General features: G+C 36.4%; 1 protein-coding gene across 1 annotated transcript in view; it reads right to left on the bottom strand.

Moving 5' to 3' along the window:
* LOC140159445 (conserved oligomeric Golgi complex subunit 1-like) overlaps positions 1–22157 on the bottom strand; it is a 177214-nt gene extending 155057 nt beyond the window's left edge. The window contains exons 1-14 of the mRNA XM_072182923.1: positions 22116–22157; positions 18337–18424; positions 17396–17440; positions 16808–16874; positions 14565–14665; positions 13194–13260; positions 12536–12763; positions 11937–12023; positions 11563–11599; positions 10833–10937; positions 10238–10297; positions 9845–9913; positions 7058–7245; positions 6609–6713 (exon numbers count right to left, since the gene is read on the bottom strand). Coding sequence (XP_072039024.1) covers positions 6609–6713; positions 7058–7245; positions 9845–9913; positions 10238–10297; positions 10833–10937; positions 11563–11599; positions 11937–12023; positions 12536–12763; positions 13194–13260; positions 14565–14665; positions 16808–16874; positions 17396–17440; positions 18337–18424; positions 22116–22140 — 1272 coding nt within the window. The 5' untranslated portion in view covers positions 22141–22157. The remainder of the gene's footprint in view (positions 1–6608; positions 6714–7057; positions 7246–9844; positions 9914–10237; positions 10298–10832; positions 10938–11562; positions 11600–11936; positions 12024–12535; positions 12764–13193; positions 13261–14564; positions 14666–16807; positions 16875–17395; positions 17441–18336; positions 18425–22115) is intronic.
* Between the last annotated feature and the right edge of the window lie 228 nt (positions 22158–22385).

Raw genomic sequence — 22385 nt, forward strand, 5'->3', positions numbered from 1 at the left:
TTCCTATTTTCTGTGACTTTAGCCCCCAGTCTTGGACTAAGGCTCCAGAGACAGTAATTTTAAGTTTTATTATTCCAACGTTTAATGGGCAATATGGGGACAAAACTTTTTTTGTTCTACCACGTCACATCAAGAAAAACATCCAAGCTAGATTGAGAGATGATTCCAACATCATGATCTTTATGTGTTCTTTTTTAGCATTTCGTATATGGATTCCATATTTGGTTTTATAGTCCTTGTTGTTTCTTCATGATTTTTGGATAGTTTATGTTGTTCAAATTATTGTCCGAAACTGGTTAGTATTGGTAGTGCATGCAAAGGTCATCTGACGTGATGATAACAAAAGAAAAAAATCACTGTTGGCATAATCAGCTATAATTTGACAAATACGCAACAATATATTCAACTAAAATCTAACAAAATTTCATCAAACTTTTGCTTAAAAACATCAGAGGTCTTTATTTGCAGTTTATCTAAATCTATGTTTGTGAATCATCAGAAAAAGATGATTTTAAGTTTCATATGCTTTTTTCTTACATTAACTTCATTATAAGAATGATCCCTGGGAATGTTTGCTTTGTAATAAGTTTTGTGAATCATCTCTAATGTATTTCTTTACACTTTGGTCTGTGTTTGTGCATTATTTTGTTTTCAATTTTATTTTGAAAATAACAAGTGACAAAGGAGGAGTGGTTGGGTATCTTTATTTTCAACTTTCTGCTCTGAGACACAACTTAAAAGTCACTTCATACAGATGGTCCCTAAACAGATTCTCATGCTCTGAAAGACTATTAGATATAACAGTAACAATTGGCTACCGACATAATACAAACAAGGGAAGAGGCCTATGCATTATACACTGGAACACAGAAACATTCAAAAATTGCAAACTAGTGCACAAGATCAAATTAATGATGTTTAATCATAATTCTTAATATATCAATATACAGGAGAAAGAAGAATCATGCATCCCACACAATTAATCATGTTTAATGTGCTGGTGTGCAATGTGCAATTTTTCTTTCCCCCATATAAGAAATTAAATTTCAAAAGGTTCTTTTAAGTTTAGTATGAGATGTAGTATAGCAATCACTCAGACTGTTACTGTTCCACAAACATTGTATTAAGTTATATTTTTTGTGCTGTTTAGGTGACATTGAAAGTCTAAGGGAACAAACCAGAAGCATGATGATGTCCTATAAACGAAAGTCCTTTCTTAACTGGGGGATGGGAAAGGGGTCAAAAAGTCTGAATACAGTTTTTTTTTTAACCTAGTTTTCAAAGTTGATCTTTTGAGGTTAGAAATTTCCATATTTGACAATTATGTTACAGGAGGGAGGGAGGGACAGGGGAAGGGGTCAGCCTAACAAAATCACTCCCTTTTATAGACATTGGACTTTTGGTTTGTTCCTTTTAGCACTCCCTTTTATAGACATTGGACTTTTGGTTTGTTCCTTTAGTGTCTTATTTACAAAACATGTAATGCTTAAAATAGTTGTATCACAGTCATGTCTTTACTATAATTATAAATGGTAAGCTTTGAGAGGGAAAAGACTTGTCTTATTTGCACACAAGCCTCTGCAGTAAAATAAACAGATACATACTTTTATATTGTGTTTTGTTTCTTACATGATATATTTGTTTGATAGTGTTTTGGTGTAATTACATTTTTTGTGTTTATTTTTATCACAGAAAGAACTGAATCGGTTGTCTGAAATGAACTGCACAAAGTCATAGTTGGCAGTGGGGTCAGACTCCCAGCAGCCCTCGAATTAAGGATCTGAAAGGGCACGGCAACTTTTTTAGGGCAAATTGATAATTGCCTTGGATTTTCACTGAAAAGGCAAGGCAGCACGGCAATTTGTAATATTTCAAAAGGGCATCAAGGCAACTGTTGAAAATTTGAGAAGGGCACCAAGGCAATTTTTCAAAAGCGAATAGATGCATTGCTGTCAGCTGAATTCGACACCAAAGTAAAATTCGACTCTCAACTTTACACTAAAACTAACCTGCTTGCTCAAAAACCTGCTTAAATAATACAAAGCAATCAAAAACAACAGTTTAATTTACTTAAATTTTATGATCCCTAGTTCTGAGCTGCAAAACTGACGCGAAATGTAGCGATGAAACAGCTGTAACTTTGGTAATAATATTGATCAAATTCGCCGGGATAAAAACTATTTCGTGCAAAACATATCTAGAGATGGGCTCACATGTACAAGATAAGACGATACCGGATCGCCATCGGTTTGCAATGGGAAGTCAATGTTTGCTAATCGAGAGATCAATAATTGATTTGCCCAGCGCTCGATTTTGTTCACGACACGAGGAAGCTTTAATAGTTACTTACAGCATTTCTGATTGGTCGATAGTAGGCTGAAGGTATTTCTCTGACCAATCGAGAAAATGAAGTCAGATTTCTAGCAACCAGATAATGTATAAAAGCCGATGTGATTGGCTGAATATGTAAGCTTACGTACGGGTAATGAATATTAATTGACAACAAACTATTATGTATACTGTGATTGATAGCTGGGTTACGATCAATTCTGTGGTTACGATGCTCAAAATAGCGATCGTGTTCAAGATTTTCGATTTAATTTTCCACAATTTTTGGGGGTTTAACCAGTACTTGTTAATGATTTTATAATGAAGGGGCAAGGCTGGCCGGCTAGGGCACCCACAGCAACTTCATTTAGGGGCACGGCAAGTGACTGCCGTCGGTAAAGGACATATTTTGAGGGCATTGCGGCAATGGGGTGGGCACCCACGGCAATATGCCGTCGGTGCCGTGGGTTAATTCGAGGGCTGACTCCCAGTCATTTTTACTTAACCCCACCATTTTTATGGCACCTTTTTATTGAAAATTTCTGACCCCAACACTTCTTACCATTTGGAAGCAGTTTCACACTATCTTAACTGCTTACTACTAATACTTGTGGATTTTAGTCACACGACCGGGTGGTGAATGCTGACTGCATCATATTTTGATACACATTATTATAATAATACACCATACAACATGTTTCATGTGCTAACAAGGTGATAACCAATCTTTCATTGCAATGTTTGTGAAAGCCCAGTGCACAGCATATGAGTTGGCTGTAGCAAATGTTGTTGCAATGATATGCCACTGAGGTAGTCCCTTTAAATTGTCGACATTACGGGTGTATGCAAAATGAAGAGAGTAGCACATGCACTGCTTCCGAGTATGGCTATTTGTAGTATGTCAGACTAGTGGATTGGCACTGGAACCATAACACAATCAAATGGCATTTTATTTTACGATGTGGTTTGCAGGGTTTTATTTTAACCCCACACTTTATCTCATTCCATGCTTTTTACCCACAAAGTTTAAACACCCACAATTTTATCTATTTTCTGAATTTTAAAGTGGCACGCTTTAAAAAGAGTGGACTGCCAATTGTGAAAATTCAGGTCTTCTGTCACAAATCCATAACAAGGTTTCAAGGGGAGCACCCTCGATTTCAGTCTGACAGTGCAACTTTTGAAACCTAATATTACTTGGTAAAATATGAAAGAGTCTAGTACTTTTGAAACTGCAATATCCAGTAGCTGTATAAACAATGTTTATCAGGACTGTTCAAGATATGAATTTTCATCAAACCAGTCAACAAATTTTCCTTTTGGCATTTTGACAATAACCAGTTGCCTTTATCAATACTAACTGTTGACTGCTGCTTAGCACTAATCATATGGTAACCTTGTTGCCAAGTTATTGCCATTTCAACAATAGTATAGTTGTTGACACATATGAATATAAGTTTATTTTTATTAATTTGATGAAAATTTCAACAAATAATCATTAAAGGATGTCTCCGGCAATCACAACATTATGCCTTATATGATAGAAATTAATAATCAAGCACGAATTACATGGTTTTATTTGAAACAAACTCAAATTGACCATAAATACGAATAAAAACAGCCGGCTGTCAACCGAAATTGTCTAGTGCAATTTGTGGTTATTTGTGCTCAATTGTTGTCTGCCTTCATTGTATTACTGGGACGTCATTGCACTGGACAATTTCGGCGCCCGGGAATTTGAATATCGCGTGTTGAGAGTCAGCTGTTTTTATTCATTTTTATGGTCAATATGAGTTTGTTTAAAATAAAACCGTGTGATTTGTGTTTGATAATTAATTATGTTGTGATTGCCGGAGATATCCTTCAAGGTGAAGGGATGTATCTTGCCTTGTAAGTGTGCACAACAGTTGGTCGATCCTTCATGTAATTATTTTGTGTAAGCTAATCCTAACTCTAACCCTAATCCTAACCCTAATCCTAATCATAACCCTAATCATAACCCTAATCATAACCCTAATCATAACCCTAACCCTAATTTCGTGTAAAATTACATGAAGGAATAACCAAACAGTTGCATTTGCATTTTGCAAACAGTTGCATTGCATTTTGAACATGCAACAACAGGCTACCTTCTGAGTGATAATGCTTATGCATACAAATTCAATGTATAGACTATGGTGGAGAGATGCAATATGGGTCAATGACTTTCTTGAAGTGTGTAACATAGCAAATGTGGAACTACCGCATGCTACATTGTGATCATAAATCAACGCTTGATACTCATGGATACACTAGGGTGGAGAGAGCCTTCCAAGGTGCATCATAATGGCACCTTATCAGGTCAAGGCAACTCTTATACTTGCAGTACAAATAGAGAGTATTATATACTTCATTAATATATTCTTGTTCATTGATTGGTTAAAAGTGGATCACATGACCAAAAATAGTTTTACCATCAGTACTCATATCCGTAAATAGTACCTCTAAGCCGTAAATAGTATTTTTAATGTCCCGGATGAGCCGTAAATAGTACCTCCAAGCCAGTAAATAGTACTTTTGACTATGCCTTCCGCATGCGCAGTATTCGATGCGACGGAACGTTCACGCATATTGCGAAACTGCCATAACATGATTTCGCGCTGCTGTAATTGGTTAGCCCGATTTTAGCCTATTCGATTTTTTTTGAAGGGCAAAATATAGGTTGTGCTTAAATTGGTCGTGCTGTTCACTCAGGATAGAAGCTGGAGAGACCAAACGTCAAATAATTTTCTTTTAACCAATCAATAAACAAAGAATATATTAATGAAGTATATAAAACAAATATATACTGCCTTTATTCGAAGTTCTGGTTAAAACTATGGTCCTCGTTGAGATCAATTAATACTATTTTCCTTCGGGCTGCGCCTCAGGAAAATAGTACTATTGATCTCACCTCGGGCCCATAGTTTTAACCAGAACCTCTCATGGCAGTATATATTTGTATACTATGCATATTGTGTGAGTTTCCAATCGCTGAAATATTTGGATTGAAATAGCACCATGATGGATATTTTAAAGAAAACTGCCACTGCCACAGGGAAGCTATGTGAATTTTCGGAAGCACTAGCCTGATCCAGAATGGAAGATCAGCCATTTTTTCATGAATAATTAAACACAGAAAATTTATGATGCCACCACTGTTGGCTCATAGTCAACTGTGATGTGACTATCCTCAAATCGAGTTGCACAATTGTTATTCCATTTGAACTACATTAGATATGTTCCTTCAACGACATTTATAACCTTATACCTGTGACGAAAATTTATTTAAAGATCAGGAGTAACAATTTGGTAACTGAAATCTGTAAATATAGAGTTCTATTTCAGAAAGACTGTTATTGTCTAAATCACTAAATCAGAAGTGACACTTAATAAGATTGCCAATGGACATGCAATAATTCTACCCATGATAGCAGTACTGTGATATCCTATTGAGAATCTCATCAAATGTCACCTTTTGGACAATGACTAGGGGAATACAGCTTTTAAGGTCTACTGAGCTCAGCCATGCTTTGCTGTCTTCGATAATGATTCGTGTACGCCAGAGCGTTCGATAGGAATAAGCGAACAGTATATGAGTGTGCTGATATCTTTCGGAGCAGTCAGCAAAGCAACAGGATTATAAACGCGGTCGATGGTAAAACTATAATCAATTTCCTTTGTGTTCAGTAATTACATAACGACCCACTCATCAACTACTCACGTGGTCATTAAATAAGCATGTCTGGGGGCGTGACTGTGGTCAATAGAAAGTCTGGAACTTACTCCAACAAAATGTTTATATAAAGTGGTGTAATTAGGTTTCAAGGGTTTGTTAATTCAAGCGTGATCGTAAAATAGATTCGATCGATATTTGGTCAACGCATGGTATCTGTGCGGTGTGTACAATTGAGCGGAGCCTGGCAGAGTTTGCTACAGGCTTTTATGGGTTTGGGTTTTGATAAAAGCCAGGTACCTCTTCGATACAATGCGTTATCAAAGACAGCAAAGCATGGCTGAGCTCAGTAGATCTTAAAAGCTGTCCTCCCTAGACATATTCTAGCCGTAAATCTGTTATTTCTTGCTTAATTTTAACAAATGAGGTGTCAAATTAGGAAAGATATCTACGATCTTACATAACAAAATGTATACTTTGAATGATTGATGAACAATGGGAGCTTACAAAACTGAGTAGTTAGTTATACTACTTGTACACTACAGTAGAAAGAGGCAATAGAGATCAAGTATACAACAAACAATACCTGTACTCTTGTAAGAAACAATGGTCGAATGAATTCCTCCCACAAAGACAGACGACGGTTGACGACAGACTTGCACACCTTGTCCCAGCTTACTTGATCACCATTCTGTAAATGAAAAGTTAAGTGGAAATTTACAGCCAATAACTAGACAATAAGCTACGGCCACTACAGTCTTAATCAGTACACTCATTGACTTGTTGCCATGCTGCCAGTGGTAAAAGACTGACAAACTTTCTTCAAAGTCACGGCAGAAAAGGAATGAAGGAAATGGCGAAAAATTGTGGTATCTTTACAAGCCTAGTTTCCTATTACTAAGACCGAACTTTTGAGATGGTTAGTATATTTGAAGGTGCAAAATTAACCATAAGGCACACCTTAATCAATCAATCAATCAATCAATCAATCAAGCAAGCAATCAATCAATCAATCGATCAATCCAATTCACTAACCGCAGCCAGAAGTTCCCACAGCTCATCCCTGATACTTGTCAGTGCTTTGATGGAGGCAACATAATTGAGCAGTTTACCCACACCATTATGTACATCTTTTATACATGTCTCTACCCACTGTTCTACACTCTGCTGCAAATAGCCCGCTGCTATTGGTGTACTCGGTGTGCGCAGACTTGGTTTGAAACCTACAGAATGTGTTCAAAAGAAGAATGCACAAAGTGAATCAATAGTAAGTATAGCAGACTCTCCCGATCATAGGAGTAAAAATAAGTACTTATGATCTGTACAGTTGTATGACAGAAATATAATTATGACCATGAACATATTAAATTAAATATTTGAACCCATAGATTAGACTTAAGGTTGGTCTGAACCCTATACTTTTATAGACTTTAGACCAACAAGTTAGCAGTTATGAGGCTCAAAATTTTCCATGATTCCAGGGTTAAGACCACCCTTAAAGGTGAACCTCATTGAAAATAAAGTTATACATCAATGGAAAGCTTATGATGTCAGGAAGCAGAAAAGAATATTTTTTATTTGCCTAACGCACCAGGCTAGACATAATCTCCATGCAAAGATTGGATATTGGCACCCCCCCTAAATTACAAAACGAAATCGTTCAAATTGGGCGCCGTTGATGACGCCAGCCCGGGACACACAGTTACTTCGGTTTGATTGTAAACACAATGTCCATGCATTACTGTGGCATGCATCGGGCCAATGCACGAATTCAATCATTGTCAACTTACTTTACATGAACAATATCTTCAATAAAATAAGAATAAAACATCATGATCAAATCAATAATGAAGTTCCTGAATAAAGTATGTGGATTTAAAAATGGGAAAAGTGCTGGCCGGGGTGATTTGGGATAGGCCAAGCCATCCACGATATCACTGATATGCATAGGGAATATTACAGTAAAGGACGAAGAGCAAAGATTCACCGAAGAACCGGAATGAAAACAGATTGCAAAACATAACTGCTAGTGCTACCAGTTCAGATCGTCACACCAAGTTGAGATGAACTTATCACAATGAGAAAATGAAGGAATAGAATAAGGTACATGTACAGGATTTTTTAATTATTTCTTAGCTTTACAACCGGTCATGTATGATAGGCGAACTCGTGAGATACATAACGGATGAACTCAGTGCGTGATCGACCCGAGACTCAGTCGCCGAGTCCGCGCCGAGTGTTCAGTATCCGCGACTGTACTGTACTTGCAGACAAAATGACCGATTTTATATTCACATTCTGATATTTCCAACTTATTGCTACTTCATCAGCAAAATTTATTCCTGTAAATGTTCCAAATATAAGAGAACGATTGATCAAATCTGCTGAAACACACGCAAGCAGGACGGGCTTAGTCGCTGTGTTTGTGCATAAACCCTGGAACCACCTGTCGGGTCCTTTCTTCAGCAGCAATTTACGCATCATGTGCGGTAATCCATAAAACATGAATGTTTCACTTTTCAGTACCGTATACTGATTGTACTATCATTAAAGAATCGTGACACAAGTGACAATATTTTAATTTTATTCAGATTTCAGAATTCCATCAAATAATGGTCTATCAAGCTCAAATTGTATTTATTTTAAAATAAAATATCTGTTTCTTTCAGTCGCGATTGTGTGGAAAGAATGTATTACCGCAATGCGCTGAATATGAAAACCAAGTTTATATGGGCTGGATTTGAAGAAATCGGCTTTTTTATTAATTTTTGATTACTGCAAAACGATATTTTTAAAATGAATCAAGAATAGGAATGTCACAAACAAGATTTAATTTTGATTTGATTTAAACTTTTGATTCAAACACAAGGAATTATTCCTACTCGATTTTCAGATGGTACTCATCTTTCATCAGCGAGTGAGTGACTGTATCACTCGCTGATGAAAGATGGAGTAGCATGTAAAAATTACGAGGTAGGAATTAATTCCTTGTGTTTGGATCAAAAGTTTATATCAAAATCATGATTTATACCAACACAGATGAACTTTCATGAAAGTATTTAAATTGTTGTTCGATCATGTTTATTCAGTCCATGACATGAATGGCAGCAGCAAGCATTTGCGCATGGAATTGATCCAGCGCGAAATTCAAACTCAATTACCCAATTATACCCAGCTAGTTATGACTGATTTTGTCAAATATTTACGGAAAATTTACGTGTTGACAATAATTCTATTATTTCTAATATATATATAGAAGAAACCAGCAACTTGAAGATTCCTCTAATTTCAAGCTTTATTGTGAAAATCAGATTTGCCGGGCAGCTTGCAAAGTACAGGAAGCAAGTCTTGTTTACATGTTTCCGAGCAGGATCACGTGATCTGCGAACCCTGAGCTTACGCCACGAGCATTCCCAAGGTCATAGACGATTGATTTGGGTGCTTTTGGGCGCCTTAAAAAGACCAAAAATTCATTCGTTTTTTTTTTTTTTCATCTTTATTAGCCATCAAAAAAAATCTGAAAAAATAGTTTTTAGTATCCTGACATCATAAGCTTTCCATTGATATATAACTTTATTTTCAATGAGGTTCACCTTTAAAGAGTCTACACTCTGCTGTTTGAATGTCACCCTAAAAGTAATTTCCATCACAACATACATAATTGATTCTTTATTCCTCTTTTAACTGCAATAGCAATTTGGTCTAATGATATGTCTGTCAAACATTTTTATTAAACATGTTTTTTAATTGGTTTGTTCAGCTCTATGCCTTTGTGGATTTGTCCATACTATGTTTTAGCATGAGTGCAAGCTTTACACTTACCAGTAATGGAAGTAGGGAGGTGTTTAGTAAACGAACCCATCATCAAGTCATCTGATAATATACTTAGACCTGTGGATAGGAAAAAATACAAATAAAAACGTTTTCTCTTTGTGCCATATCAAACAACTTGCATACACACAGTGATGGGCACAGAAAATTATGTGAGCCAAATTTGTTGCGCTACATAGCAAAACTGCCAATGTCCCCTTGTCTTTGTGTACCATTGTGCTGAATGTTCCAAAATATGTTTCCAATTTCAGAGGTCAACTTGGACACAACTGTGCAGAATCATTTCCCAGATTGTGGGGCTAAAGACAGACACAAATATTACATGTAAGCTTTTCAGTTGTTAACCATAACATTGACCAACTGAGGGTGTCAGTCTACACTTACCCTTTTGATCTGCTGGGTTGACTACTCCTTGCAAAGTTTTCAGAAGCAAATTACAGGAATCTGAAGGCAAAGGAACAGAATTAAAATTTAATATCAAGTCAAAGTTAATGCTATCCTTGAGAGCCAATTCAGAATAATTATTGATCTGAATAGTGGTAAGGCCCCCAAAAAGGAGTGTCTCAGAGCTACCATGCACAATAGTTTTGTGGTTTGCATTCATCTCAAAATGTGTGATTAACACTTTAAATTAGTGGCAATATTTCACTATGTGTATGCGAATGGTTTGAAAGTTTCATGCACCTTTTAACCATTCTAACCGTAAAAGGTTATTTTGATTAAAGGTTATTTTGAAGGTTATTTTGATGGTTATTTTGATTGAGTTTAAGTTGGCGGAGTGGAAAGAGGAGAAATAAACTGCATTACACATCTTTGCAAGCTCTGAGACACTATCGTTTAGCCTAATATCTTGAGGTTTTATGTTATAGAATCATAAGACAATATTACGGAAGGTTGGATTATATCCTGGATATAGTCACTGTAAATATTCCGCTGTCAATTATAAATGTTGTCACTAGTATTAACATTTGATGCTTACCATTCTCCTCATCTTGTTCTTGATGGTAGAATACAGCATAGATTTGTCTCAGTGTAATGTTGATTTGTTCAATCACACCACATACTTGACTCTTAATACTGGTACCTAAAATACAACGATAAACACATGAGGCAAGTTAAATTTCCATCCCACTTCAAAGAATGCTATTACTATCCTGCAAGTTCAAAATGTTGCAAACTAATGCAAATTCACTTACGCCATCAAATTCTGAGGCAAGAATGTTTTTTGTCTGTTTTTTTTTTTTACAGAGATAACCTGATCCTTAACCACCAGAAAAGGGGGGAATGAAGATATACTACAATTAAATATAACTTCTGTTTTGAGTTCAATACAAAATTTATATAAAAATTTGAAACATACTCCACAATGCCTTTGATGACTGAATGCAAAATATGATTCTTAATTTGTACAATAGTTCAATGCAAATATAGTGGAACCTTGTCAACACAAAGTCTGTTAGCACATAAACTCATAACAAAAAGGGTTTCCAGAGTCCGAAGCTTATATATTTCCATATTCCTCTTAACACGTTAAGTTTTACACTCGGTCTCTGAGCAATAAGTCCTTGATTTATGACCAATCGGTTTCAAAAATGGCAAATAGTACACTACCTCATTCATAAAAAACAATAACTCAATGTTCATGGACTGAATGTAAATTCAGCTCAAATCTAACAAAGCTGACAATATAATTGAAGTTTACACCTTACCATGTTGACTTGAATGAAAGCACTGCTGTACTGAAGTCTGAAAAAAAGTGATAAATAGTTACATGATAATTTGTTATGATTAGAAATTATCATGGGAACTTCAATACTCAAACAACTCATACACAAGGACAGTTGAAGTCCATTCAACTTTGTTGCTATTGTCCCACATGTGCACGATTGGTACCATGTCATTCTGATAAAAAGCCTAAGGAATTTGCTTGATCGTCCCATTAAAAGGTCAAACAGCAAATCGTTCAACTTCCTGCTGTGTACAGATATCTACACGTTCTGGGCCGTTTCTGATTTTAGGTCTTTTGGAGGAAAATTGTAAATCTTCAATACGAAAGGTCAAAATTTTCAGATTTGGCTAGTACCTTTCTTGCAAGTAGAAACTCTGTGAACACTTGTCTTGGTGAGCTGTCTTCTAGGAGCATGATGGAGCACAATGCATCGGCTACACCCTGCAATACATATTAAAAGAACATCAAATGATGAATGAAAACAAGTCATGATTTGAACCATTGATACATTGTTATTGTTAGTACGGGAACATACACGCACCGGATCCATCTTTCAACAGCTTGGTTTATTTCACATCACAAAGATAAAAAAACAAGATTAATAGTATTTTCTAGTTCCGTAAGTGGTTAGGTAAGATTTTTACCTCTAAATGATGTATGACCTCATACACATGACCTTTGACATTCCCAATAATTTATAATATACTGTAGACAGGTAAGTCTTTGCAACTCAAGACTTGGATGGTTTTCTGAGATTAAAATTTAGAATTAACCACAAGCTACAAATATGTTCTAAAAGGGGCTTCAGCACAACTATCCGATCCAATTTAGTACACTATCACAGATTCAACAGTCAGCAAGGTCTTCAATCAGTTTTCATTGATAATCAATAGCTGCATTCAAAAGTTTCAAAATCAAAATAACCACACCCTTAAGAAGAGTACCACATTTACCTGGTCAGATACACTGGCATTCTTCAAGATGTTCCTGCAGCTCTGCAAGATCCCACCTTTGAAATGGCTGATAGCCGTCCATTGTCTTGACAACAATGGGAACCATGCCAGCAGCTGAGCTGATTGCTGTGTGCTGCTGTCAAGCTGTAGACTGCTGACTATATGACAGGCTAGCAGGTAGAGTTGAGTGGCTTTCAGGTGCTGAGAACTCTCTATGGAACTCCATATCTATAGTTAAGAAATGGTAATATTGAAAATCAGAAATGAGACACAAATGTGGTATTGAATGAAGGAAATAGCAAGAAACTATTTTTCATCCGTCCCATATATGTTCTGATCATGATATTAATACTACAGCTACAGCTAAAATGTAATACAGCTGAGCTGATTGCTGTGTGCTGCTGTTAAGCTGTAGACTGCTGACTATATGACAGGCTAGCAGGTAGAGTTGAGTGGCTTTCAGGTGCTGAGAACTCTCTATGGAAATCCATATCTAAGGTAAGGAAATAGTAATATTGAAAATCAGAAATGAGACACAAATGTTGTAATGAATGAAGGAAATAGCAAGAAGCTATTTTTCATCCGTCCCATATATGTTCTGATCATGATATTAATACTACAGCTACAGCTAAAATGTAATACTAAATAATGTCTGTACCTTTTCTGGCATATCTAGAAGCAGTTTAATCTGAGATGCTATCCCATAAAACTCCTTGTTAACAGACCTGTAGGAAAAATAGAAAAACAGCCATGATGACTACGACTTTGAAAATTACAGATGTGTCACACATCACTCTCCTGAGAATTGGCTATTCTAGTTGTCATCCATACACCCCTATGGAAGACACAACCTTTATCTCGCACACAGGGGGTGTAGATTTCAAATGGAGTCACCCATTCAGGTAATCCCATTTGAGATTCACACTCCCTGTGTGGGAGATTTAGGCCATGTCTACAATAGGGGTGTGTGGATTTCAGCTGGAATAGCCTAATGTTTAGGAGAGCTGTCAGGAGAGTGGTATAAATTGAACATCATTGCGGTATAAAAACACCAGGTGAGCTACACATCATTCTCCCAAGGAAGTTTAAACTTGCTGACAGAAAAGAATGGCACTTGTTTACATTTTGAAAGCATACACAGCGTAAGAGAGGAAGTAGGGTTCTGATTGGCCGATTCAATCATCTCACAATCATAACAAAAGACCAGTTATCTCATTGGTTGATTACGCATCCAAGCATTGGTCTGCGTTAAGTGGCGCTCATGAAGACGACACAAATCCCTGCGTAAATCATGTATTAACATGAGTTCAGGTCGATCTGAGCAAAAGTGTGTCATTCTAAACTTTAAGAGAGATTTTAGGAAAGTGATCATGCCCACTCATCTCAAAATTACCAACCTGCATCATGTTATGAAATGACATTTGAATGAGGGTACTATAATTGATATCTCAAATTCCAATAATAAATGTTTATTTCGAAACCTGATTCATTTCCACTTCATTTACACATAGAGACAAATAAAATAGTTTTTGACAAGGCATTAACCCCAACATCCAATATGTCTTGCTTTATTAAATTATTACTAACAAAAATGTCAAATCGTTCATTCAAAATATGAGGAGACTGCACAAAGACACCGAATGCTTTGTTATAAGTGTCAAGGCTCATTTTAAATTCCCAAATCAATTCTTACTTTGGTGTTATGTCGGAAACCTGGAAACAGATACAAATGTAACATAGGCAACAGGACTCAGGAGTTATCTTGCAAACCCATAAAAAAGTACAATACAATGCAGAAAGGTAATCTCACATAGAAAACTAATTTAGACAGATTCAAGGTCGACACAGACGCAAAGTGTATATCTTTCAACTGATCAACAGAGGTATGAGACCATAGTTGATGGGATACGGTGGTAACAAAATTGGTGATTTATGATGCTTAAACACTGGACTAGCTAACACTGTTAGCCACATATTAGAATGCAGTAAAATAGAGCAGATATACCAGAGACCAATGCTTAAGACTTGCCTGTCTTTAACTTGTGATGGCTTAGCTGAGATCCCTCTCGTCATGTGTGTCTGCTGCAACTCATTGGTATATGTCTGCATGGTCTGCACTGACTGCACAATCTGAGTACATCAAACAAGAAATGATATGTAAATGACATGTGCAAACCATTTCCACATTCCTGTCTACTTTATATGTATATAGATCAATTTGTTCAAAGATGAAAATGATTCAAAAGGTGTGTGCATTCTTTAAGTGCCAAGTATAGAGGTTATGACATGCTCGTCATCATTTAAACAAAATTCTGTCCTCCAGGAGGCCTCTACAGGGAATTGCACATGATAATAAAATAAACATGTGGCAGGTATGCATTATTGTGGAATCGATCAAAAGACATGTCCCTCTGTCATGACTCCCATTTCAATTGTTATATTGTATACAATACATTCCAATTGGTTTATTGCATAGGGTCAATTAAGGTCAAATATTCTCATGTAATTTTATAAATCTATAATTCAAGATATGAGTCAAAAGTCAAAGTTTAAACAAATGAATTACTTAGCACATTCTACGCCTGGAATAATTCAGTGCTCAAGCATTATGATGTACTAGGCGGTTACCCGTATTTGGCGGTTCTCGGCTGTCGCGATTACCTGGCTGATGGTGACTGTACTCACCAAGTTTTATGCCTATAGGACAGTTTTTACTAATTTGACCTCAGATGACCCCTTGTGACCTCGAAATGACCTTCCAAAATTTGGCTCTAAATGTTGACTGTACCCACCACGCTTCATGCCCGTATGACAGTTTTTAGTAATTTGACCTTGGATGACCCCAAAATGACCTTCCAAAAATTTGACTCTAAAAGGTGACTGTACCCACCAAGTTTCATGCACATACAACATTTTTTACTAATTTGACCTCAGATGACCCCTGGGTGACCTTGGATGACCCCAAAATGACCTTCCAAAAATTTGACTATAAAAGTTGACTGTACCCACCAAGTTTCATGCCCATACGATAGTTTTTACTAATTTGACCTGAGATGACCCCTGGATGACCTCGGGTGATCTTGGCCCACTAACTGAAACAAACTTGTTCTGTCTGAGGTCCAGATGCACCCATCCACCAAGTTTGAGGAACGTGTTACCCCTAGTCTCCGAGAAAATAGGAGGAAAACAGTTTTTATTAATTTGACCTCAGATGACCCCTGGGTGACCTTGACCCACTAATCAATACAAACTTGTTCTGTCCTAGGTCAAGATGCACCTACCCACCAAGTTTCATGCCCATATGACAGTTTTTACTAATTTGACCCCTAGATGACCTCTGGTGACCTTGACCCACTAACCAATACAAACTTGTTCTGTCCCGGGTCAAGACGCACCCCCCCGTCAAGTTTGACGAACGTGCTGCGATCCCCAGTCTCCGAGAAAAACAGTTTTTACTAATTTGACCCCTGGATGACCTTGGGTGACCTTGACCCACTAACCAATACAAACACGTTCTGCCTCATACCAAGCTGCACCCACCCACCAAGTTTGAGGAACGTACGACCCTAGTCTCCGAGAAAAGAGGCGGACAGACAGACAAACAAACAGATTCTGGTGAATTAAAAGAGGCGGACAGACAGACAAACAGACAAACAAACAGATTCTGGTGAATTATAGTAAGATACAAATAATTCTTGCAAGTATCTGTCAGTCTATAAAATAAATTGCAAATACCTTCCAAAAGGTGACCATCTTCAGCAATTAGAAATTACACATCAGTTTGAGTAAAGTTGATTCTTTTGCATAATAGTTCTCTTGTATACTGATCAACATTTGAGTGAATGCTTTTAGCCATCATCCATTAGTTGTAAATAGGAATTTTGAAATAAATCTAATACTGGAACTTACTTTTTGCATCAAGACAATCCCTAGCAATCTACATATATCATCTGACCAGTCTAACAGGTCATTTGCCTGATGAAATCAGGAGGTTCCAGTCAATGCAATGTCACAACAAGGAAGTTCCAGTATTAGATTCATTTCAAAAAGCACTGATTAATATTGTATTGAATATGATGCCGATGCACACACCAGTAGAAAATGGGCTATTCCAGCTGAAGTCCATACACCCTATGGAAGACATGACTTTACTCTCCCACACGGGGGTGTAGATTTCAAATGAAGTCAACCATTTATCAAACCCCATTTAAAATTCACACTCCCTGTGTGGAAAATTAAGGTCATGTCTTCCATAGGGGGTGTATGCCTTACCTTTCCAGCACAATTCTTCATGTCACTGATGGTATCAGCAGCTTCTATTAGATCACGATATCTCTCCCTGCAATTAATATTGAATAACATTATAAGGCAATATGCTTTTCCGATCTACCGTAAAGGTTCGCCTAATGGCGCCATGGGCTCCCTTGACATAACTGGAATTTTAGACACTAACTAAAAGTACCCTCCCATAAAAATCCCACCAGCAAATAAGGGCACGTATCCTTAATTCTTGTTGGGATTTTTAGAGGAGGGGGTCTCTCTATTTGTACATTAAATTTACACCAAGGCAAAGGAGCCCAGGTGCGCCATTAGGCGAATGTTTACGGTATATAACTAGTGCTTCAGCCACTCAACTCCTAACATATGAAGTTATGATATGGTACAGGATATAAATTTCAAGTTATGGAAACAAAAGTCAAAGTCATGGAAAATCAATCCGAAATCATTTTTCTGTTACCATAATAGAAACTTCTGAGCCTACAATTCTTACTTACATAAGTCAGTTATTAACTTGAGAACATTCAACACAATAACTGGTTTGTCTTTTGTATCTGCTTACTATTTGTTCAGACTACTTACCCAACCATTTGACGTAAATCTTCCTTCTTCTTTTCAATCTCTGCCCTGGAAGTTAAAGAAATCAGACAAATCAATTATTCAAATGATATTTCCAAAAATACATCCATTTAGAACATCAAATTTCAGGATAGTAATGAGAAAATAGGATATATTACATATTATGATAAAATAATCAATAATGGGGTAAATAGGGGGGGGGGGTGATGAGGCTGTCAATCAGGTCAAGGACCTTTACTACTGTACATACACCAATATTAGAGTACCAAATACAAAATAAGCAAATTGGTAACATTTGAGAGCTGCAGTAAACAGTTTTCTTTTCAATTTAGCATTTAATTATTTCAAAAAATGTTTTGACAAGTCAGGCCCACCAATGAGATGTTGGTAACAGGAAGGAACATCGACCAGGTCCAGGTCTGAAGGGGGGGTCTGAAACCCTAGAACACACAAAGGTAAAATGTTTTTCAATTTGAAACAAGTTGCTTTTTAGAAGGAGGACCACTTTGGTGTGAAAAATAAGTAATATTAGTTTTTTCAAAACATATGTCATAATGCATATTCTATCAACCATGAATGTTCATCTACTCCAAACCCTGGGCCAGCTCTCTGTGGCCCTTTGAAAAGTGTACGATCTGCAGTTACATATAACTGAAGCTGACACTTGCCCACATGGAAAATGACTTGGGTCGACATATATCCACTGGTGAGAATCTGTGGATTCTAATGACATTATACATTATAATGTCAATTTACAAGGATTATATAGCAATATGAAATCGAGCCCCCTGAGAAAATACAGAGTTCAAAATAAATAACATTTTACAAATTTTGATACCCAACTTGCTACAACCTACTTACATCCCACTTACAATATACTAGTACCCATTGTTTACCCATGTACATTTCCCCCATCCACAATCCACCCATGAAATCTAGCTTGCCTTGTTTCCTGCTCTACTTTGCGTATCTCTTCAATGGTGAACTTTTCAAACAGGGCTTCTGTGTCCATCTCCATGATGGCAGGACTCACTGTAAAATAAATATGTCACAATATTTTGTATTATTGTCACTCACAGAATTCATGCACTTTGGTGCCTAGTAGAAGTAAAAATGCAGTTGCATAATTTTATCTTATTTTTTAACTTTCTAACTATAATTGCTTAATAGTTAATCTTAATAAACTTTAGTAATTAAGGATTTAACAAGCTTTTAATTAATGCAGTGGAATATGTGTGTCATGCAATCCAATAGAATTCAGGAAGCAGCAATATAGGTTTTCATAAATAAATGGACTTTTAAATTGTTTTATCTTTGAAATATCTATAAAATATACTTCTCAAAGGAGATTATTACAGTAAAAGGATTAATCTGATGACATATTGATCCCTGGTTATTGTTAAATAGTTTGTTGATGTAGGCTTTAGAATTGTAAATATTGTAGTGGTAAAGAAATGTTATTTTTTTGGTACTTTTCATTGGAATCACCCTGTATATTTTTGGCACACCCTGTATATCCATTCAAACTTTTCTATTTGCAATCCTGACAATATATGCTTTCTAAATAGTTTAGATGATAATGGGGTTGGATTCAGTCCCTTCATTTAGAGACGCTCAAGTGTATGAATAAAGAAGTATGTCATAGATAGAGGTGAAAAGTTCATAAGTGATAGTGGGACTGGAACCAGTCCCTTCATTCAGATATGCCATAAGCCCAAATACATGCCAATAATAGGCCTATACATGTATATGGTGAACATATTAAAGTAGTCAAGTAAAGAGAATAAAAAATAGTAATCCTTCAAGTTTTAATGTGAATGTGATGTATACGGTTCTGCAGAATGAGACAACATCCCAATCTTCGTATCAATTTTAATTCAATGAGTTTGGGTGAATTCAAAAATGCAATTGGTCTGTAAGTTTTGTATAATAATTGAGCTCAACATTGCTGCATTTTGTTTTGTATTATGTCTGGTTTTTTCATACTGTATAATTTATATTTCTATCTTGTTATTATCATGTTCATGTATATAGAATTATAATCAGGTCTTCCAGGGAGACCAGTACATTTGTATTGATGGAATTTCCTGAATAAATAACGAATAAATAAAATATGATGCGCTAATGAGAAAAGTTGTGAGACTCTGTTATGAATATTGAATATAAAAGTAGTTTGTAGTAAGAATGCCGAAAAATGGCATTGTGATAGTGGAGCTCAACTCTTAAAGTTGGTAATTTCTAGGCTTGTTATCGACAGAGCTACTGTCGCCAATATTGTCGACAATGAATTTTTTGAGATTTTTCCGACAGTCGATAAGAGACTATCACTGTCGACAAAATAGTAATCAATAATAAATCATGCACGCCTAGTAATTAGTAGTAAAAATATACAACCAAGAGCTTCACAATCCAGACAAAATGACCATACAAAAAACAAAGGGAAGCCAATTAATATATTTACACTTAGATGGGTATAGGCCTACCATGATAACACCAATAGAATTGCCATGATCGGAGTTAAAATGCCGTCCAAACCTCCAAGCTAAAAACTTTTTACCAATAGCGTGGAAAGTAACTATGTAAACAATGCATACTGTACACAGCACGTGTTGAGCCAGTGTATAAAACTGGTTTGGTCCACACCTGCCACATTCAGCATGTTCAGCGAATTTATAATGAGGTGCATGTACGATGTACAGCACATGGCGATTGGCCCTGAGCGAAACCCACGTGTATATGGTTCAACGCTGTGTGTGAGCTATTAATAGCGAACTTGTCATGTCGTAACTCATGGGTCAGTCCATTATTACCGTGTAGGCACTGGGAGGGCAAGCTGAAGCTGATGTTTTAAAACTGCTTGTAAAGATGTAATTATATTTCTTGGCCCGCCTATGGATTATTATTTAGCTGTTTTATTTAAATATAAAAGTGAGATGATACGGCAATGAGTTGATTGGGTTCATGATAACACAGTCACATAGTCATATTGAAGCGAAGTCCTTCCCGAACCACTTTTGAACTGCTTTTTGGGAGTCCCCTGCACACGCCATTACATCATCGCTGCATGCTTTCACTGTTGAATTAATTTGACCTTGTAAATCATCGTAATAAATCCTCAAAATAAAGGAGAAAAAGCAAATATATGAAGCCATCCAACAAGAATAACGTTTGGTAGAAGTCAATTCATTCAAGGGAAATATGGTAGGATAAAGTTTGGCACTGCTCGTACAGGTAACAAGTGCTATTTTAGGGTCATAGAATTCGCCATCGTCGGCCGTCATGGATGCACAAATTCGGAAGCTTTATAAAGACTATATTTTTCACTTGTTTGTCGACAAAGATTCGACGTCGGATTCAGAGTTTTGGCGACATGTCGCCAAAGAAAAATGAAACGATAACAAGCCTAGTAATTTCTTGGATGTAGATGTAGAGTGTGTACATTAAATGGAAACATAGCTGTTCCATGCATTTTAGGGGAAAAAAATTAGACCTTTGACCTCATTTAAATACTTGGGACTATATGATACATCTACCGGTACCAAAATTTAGGAATGAAGCGAGCATACTTTTCCTCAGAGACATGTCATTGCCAATTGTATACATACATGATTGACCACTCATTTTTTAAGTTAAATAAATGATTCTCTTTTTAAGGGGGTACTACACCCCTGTGGTAAATTTGTGACTATTTTTGCATTTTTCTCAAAAAATAACACACTGGTAACAAAAGTTATGTATATTATTGGGGCAAAGAATCCAATTACTACACTGAAGTTTCAGTGACTCAAGACATGCAGTTTAGTATATATGATAGGAAATGAGGTACATCCTAGCGGTACCTTATTTTCTATCATAAATAACGAACCGCTTGTCTTGGGTCACTGAAATTCCAGTGTAGTAATTGGATTCCTTGCCCCTATCATATACATAACTTTTGTTACCACTGTGTTATTAGTTTTTGAGAAAAATGCAAAAATAGACACAAATTTATCGAGGGTGTAGTAAGTAATTTTAGATGAATTTATTAAATTTCAAAATTTTATGAACATGCCTACATTTGATTTTGATGTCACGCCGATCTGCTATAGCTAAAATAACAAATTCTCGATCATGAGAGGATGTACCATCTGCGTCAGCGTACTTTTCATAGAATAACACGTTCTCGCGACCTGCATGACCGAACCTTGACCTGTCCTTGCCTAGCAACGACCGTGTGATTGGTCAATTCTCAAAAGCTGTGTTTGCGCCGTAAGCGCCGGTCTTTGCGTAGTACGCTCGACGCAAATAACTGTGCGTACCCAAGTTGGCTCTCATGATCGAGAATTTAATATTTTGGCTATAGCTGCGCACATAATGACATATGCATATCTGCACGTCATGCACATCGTAATCGACATCGTTAATCAAACATTGTTAAACGTTACTGCGCATTGGAAGTCGGTGCGATGTCAAATGATGACATCTCAGGTGTACTCGCAAAGGCCCATGAGATTTACCGAAAAGGTCAAATTTTATGTTGTTGTTTACATTGACAAGTCCGCAGAATTTGGCAACTATTCGATATTCAGGTTTCTTCCAGGCGAAAAACACATGGGTTTACTCACATGTTATGCTAAACAAAATATGCACCTGATAAATCGTTCATTAATCAATAATATCAGTTAACCTCCATCAAAAACATAGACGTTATTTATTAAAAATAGTCAATTTCTAAAAAGCTTACATCTCGATTTCCTGGCAGCTGACATGTTGGCAGATTGGAGAATCATGGGTAATTATTGAGCTCGTTCATGAATATAAGAAATTTTGTGCTCTATTTTATTGTCAAAAAACAATTTTTAAAGATAGAGCCAATATTAAACAAATAATAGCTTAAAAATAATAATTTCAACATTTTTGATTAAAAAATAGATATAAACTTTGACTTTTAAATTTGACTAATTTTTGTACTTTCAGAAAAGTCTAAGTTCAAAACTGCAGCGGTCATGTTTAC

Source organism: Amphiura filiformis, chromosome 8 (assembly GCF_039555335.1).
Source record: "Amphiura filiformis chromosome 8, Afil_fr2py, whole genome shotgun sequence".
NCBI classification, from domain to species: Eukaryota; Metazoa; Echinodermata; class Ophiuroidea; order Amphilepidida; family Amphiuridae; genus Amphiura; species Amphiura filiformis.